The 3,449-nt window shown below is 24.9% G+C and overlaps 1 protein-coding gene across 1 annotated transcript; it reads right to left on the bottom strand.

Moving 5' to 3' along the window:
- Window positions 87-860, bottom strand: LOC107616472 (CLAVATA3/ESR (CLE)-related protein 12). The gene has a single exon (XM_016318426.2). It carries the CDS (start codon window positions 852-854, stop codon window positions 543-545), a length of 312 nt encoding a protein of 103 aa, XP_016173912.2. The 5' UTR covers window positions 855-860; the 3' UTR covers window positions 87-542.

The raw sequence follows: 3,449 nt of genomic DNA, 5'->3' as shown, positions 1-3,449 counted from the left end.
TGCCGTCTCAGCTACTCATGTTTCTTCAAGATCAACCACCAGCTCCACTTCAGATTAATCATAGTTATTACTTTCCTCCTTACTTACTTTCATGAATCATTATTACATTGACGAAATAAGAAAAAAAAATTAAATAAATCATGGTAATCATCATAACTCAAAATGCACTGAAAACCTGAAAATGTGTGGTAATTTTCAATTTTTTGTTTTTTGGTAACTCGGAAACAAATAAATTAATGAACTTAATAACATATAATATAATATCACATCATAATTCATATCATACAATAAGGTCAATTCAACTAATTTCTGGTTTCAATATCAACAAGCAGTAGTCCATATGGAATATGGAAAATGAGTAGAAAAAAAATTAAAAAGAAAAAAGTTAACAAAACAAAAATGGATTTAGTAGCATATATCATGCACCCATGTTATATTATATATTAATATCAATATCAAAGCTTCCACTACTAACCATTAAATTTTTTTTGCCTCTAATCTTTTCATGCACCAACCCCCTTAGGTTTGAGGCTTCATTCTCATCAATGGTGTAATGGATTTGGACCGGTTGGTACACGGCGCTTCTCGACGCCATAGCGCGGATCAATCTCTGTGTCTGAAGGGTCGGGCGGAGGATGTTTATGGCGATGATGGTGGTTGAAGAAAGGAGAGAAGTCAAATTTGCTAGCTAGAAGAACTTTTCTTCCATTGTTGAAAGGGTGGTGATGATGATTTTTAGGGTTAGTAGGCTTGTTGATCTTGGAGTTGAGATTGCAATACTCATGAAAAAGCAAGAATAATATTAGGGATAGCCAAAGGAGAATGTGAAGTAGTTGGGAAATTTTGAGGGTCATGGTGGCAAAGGGTTAGAAGGGGAAGCATGGAGCATATATGAATATGGCAAGATGAATTTTACAACTTGGATTTGGTGGATCAATTGGGTTGTAATACAAGAAATATGGTATGTGTATGTGTGTGTGAATAGGCCTTTTCATACATGAAACATGTTCATTACTTGAGAGATCTTATAGAATATAGTAAGTACCTTTTTTATGGTTTATAGTTTTCCAATGAGTGTGAGGAATATTATGGGGGGTAGAGGTAGACCCTTTCCAGTTTCCCCAATGAAACTTCCTTAGAAATAAAGAAAATAATAATATAAATTTAGGATCATAATGTCGGTTGTCAAACCTCGAGTAATGCTCCGTAACCAAAATATTATAGATAATAAATAAAGGTATATGACTAATAGTATTTACGTTTATAAGAGAGTGTGAATCACTCTCTTAATTTAATTGACGCAATTAATTTATTTCTATCATTAATTATCTTTCCTTATTTAATTATACTAAAAAGTTAATTCCAAATTTAATGTGAATCAGATTGCGAAAATTTCTCCTTTATTATTATTACATGTATTTATAATTGTATAATTTTTTTCTTCCAAATAAAAATTTCAAATTCTTATATTTTTAATTAAAGAAAAAACTCAAATCCCCTCAACACATTTTATAAAAAATAAAATATTTTAAATTTGATCAATTTTTATTTATTGAAAATTAAAAATATCTAAATTTGTTGGTTCATGACCTACGTATGAAATTATGAATGTTATGAGTATGAAATTATGGATGTTATTAATATAAAATTTTGGATGTTATGTGTATCTTACTTAATTATGGATGTTATGTGTATGAACTTGTGGATGTTATGAATAAATTTGTCAATTGAATAAATTGATTTAGGTATTTGACATTTTTTTTTCAAATCTAATTATAGTAAAATTTAGAAATATATATGAATTAAAATAAATCATTTTCACTTTGAAAAACATGAAATAAATTTTTAAATTATCAAAGACAGTGATTTAAAAAATTATACGTTGATTTAAATGTATAATGTCTTCAAAAATAAAATATTAAAATATTTTGAATCATGATTTATTAGTATATATGTAAAAGAATTTGAACTACATAATAAAATATAGTTTAAATAATTGTTGATAAATACTATAACGGACAAAGAATCAATTACAATTATTTAATGTAATTGATATTATAATTACCGTTCTTAAATATAATTATTATTAATCTTTATTGTATTTTTATATATAAAAATCAAATTATAAAAAGGAATATTAAGTATTGATTACAATAGTGCCTAATAAAAAGGGATATGATTTTTTAATTAATATCATTAATTATCAGATTTGATAAGAACGGTGATAAGTAGAATGATAAGAAAGTGAAGTAAAAAATAAAACTGTTATTAAGTAATATAAATGAAATAAAATATGAAAAGTTTTGGCTGATTATGGCTGAAAAATTTTGGTTACCAAACTTTTTCCATATGATTTTGCTAATTATTAATCACCTTAATTAATATCATATGCTTAGGGAAAAAAATACTTTAAAACTTAAATTTTATGAGTTGAATTAAGACCTAAACATCATCAGTTTAAGTGAAATTCGGAGTTACTTAATAGTTAATAAATGAATATTTAAAAAGTTTATACAATTGATTTCTCTTAATCTCTATTATTTCTTAAATTAGACTAAAAATGATGGCAAATGTTATGCGCTCCAAAAAATATAAATAGTGCAGTGCTCTTGAAAAATTAATTTGCTATTAAAAGTAAAAAAAGATAAATAAAAAGTAAAATATTCTAAATTTTAAATCTTAAAGTTAAATATTCAAATATAATAAATGAAGAATTAAAATTTATTTAATTATTAAAAAGTATAATATTTTTTATTTAATAAAAAATGTATAAGAATTAAAAAAAATAATAAAGAGAAAATGAAAGAGATGATTGGGTGCAAGAAAAGATGTGTGCTGGTCTTTAGTGAATTGCAACTAAATGAAAAGGGTGGGGAATTTACAATCCTTATTTTCTATCGGCAAAGCAATGTATGGAAGATAATATGAGACTATTTAAGGTACTGTTGCAAGAAAGTGATGAAAACAATTGAATGGGGTTATCATTATCTCCCATTTATTTGTTCTCTCTTTTTTGCTTATTGTTTTCATTCATAATTGTTCGAGTGAACTACTAATTTGGTACTTTTCATTTTTTAGAATAAAAACGTGATTTCTTATAATAAAAATTATTTACTTCGATTTTTGTCTTCTACTTTTGTAACGCAATGCGGTCTTTATAAGTGTTTTTCCATTAATTTTAAACGAAAAATGTTGACGTATCAAGTTTAGAAATGGACAGAAACCTAATTGTCTCTAAATTTAAATTAGTTAGAGATTTATTTGTCCTTATTCTTTAAACAATATTTTTTTTAAATTATTTTTTTTATTATTATATTAATATTTTTTTCATATTTTATTAAATATAAAATATAATATTTTTGAGTAATAACAAATTTAATTTTTTATCTCTTTAAACTAAATTAATAATTATATTTGATATCCTTGCACTAAAATACACAATGAATAGG

This window comes from Arachis ipaensis, chromosome B09 (genome assembly GCF_000816755.2).
Source record: "Arachis ipaensis cultivar K30076 chromosome B09, Araip1.1, whole genome shotgun sequence".
Classification (NCBI taxonomy): Eukaryota; Viridiplantae; Streptophyta; class Magnoliopsida; order Fabales; family Fabaceae; genus Arachis; species Arachis ipaensis.
Note: the sequence above shows the minus strand (reverse complement) of the source record. Positions and strands in the feature narration are given on the sequence as shown.

Bases quoted from the DNA above. Each gene is read 5' to 3' on its own strand.
- LOC107616472 (XM_016318426.2), bottom strand. From the start codon at position 854: ATGACCCTCAAAATTTCCCAACTACTTCACATTCTCCTTTGGCTATCC.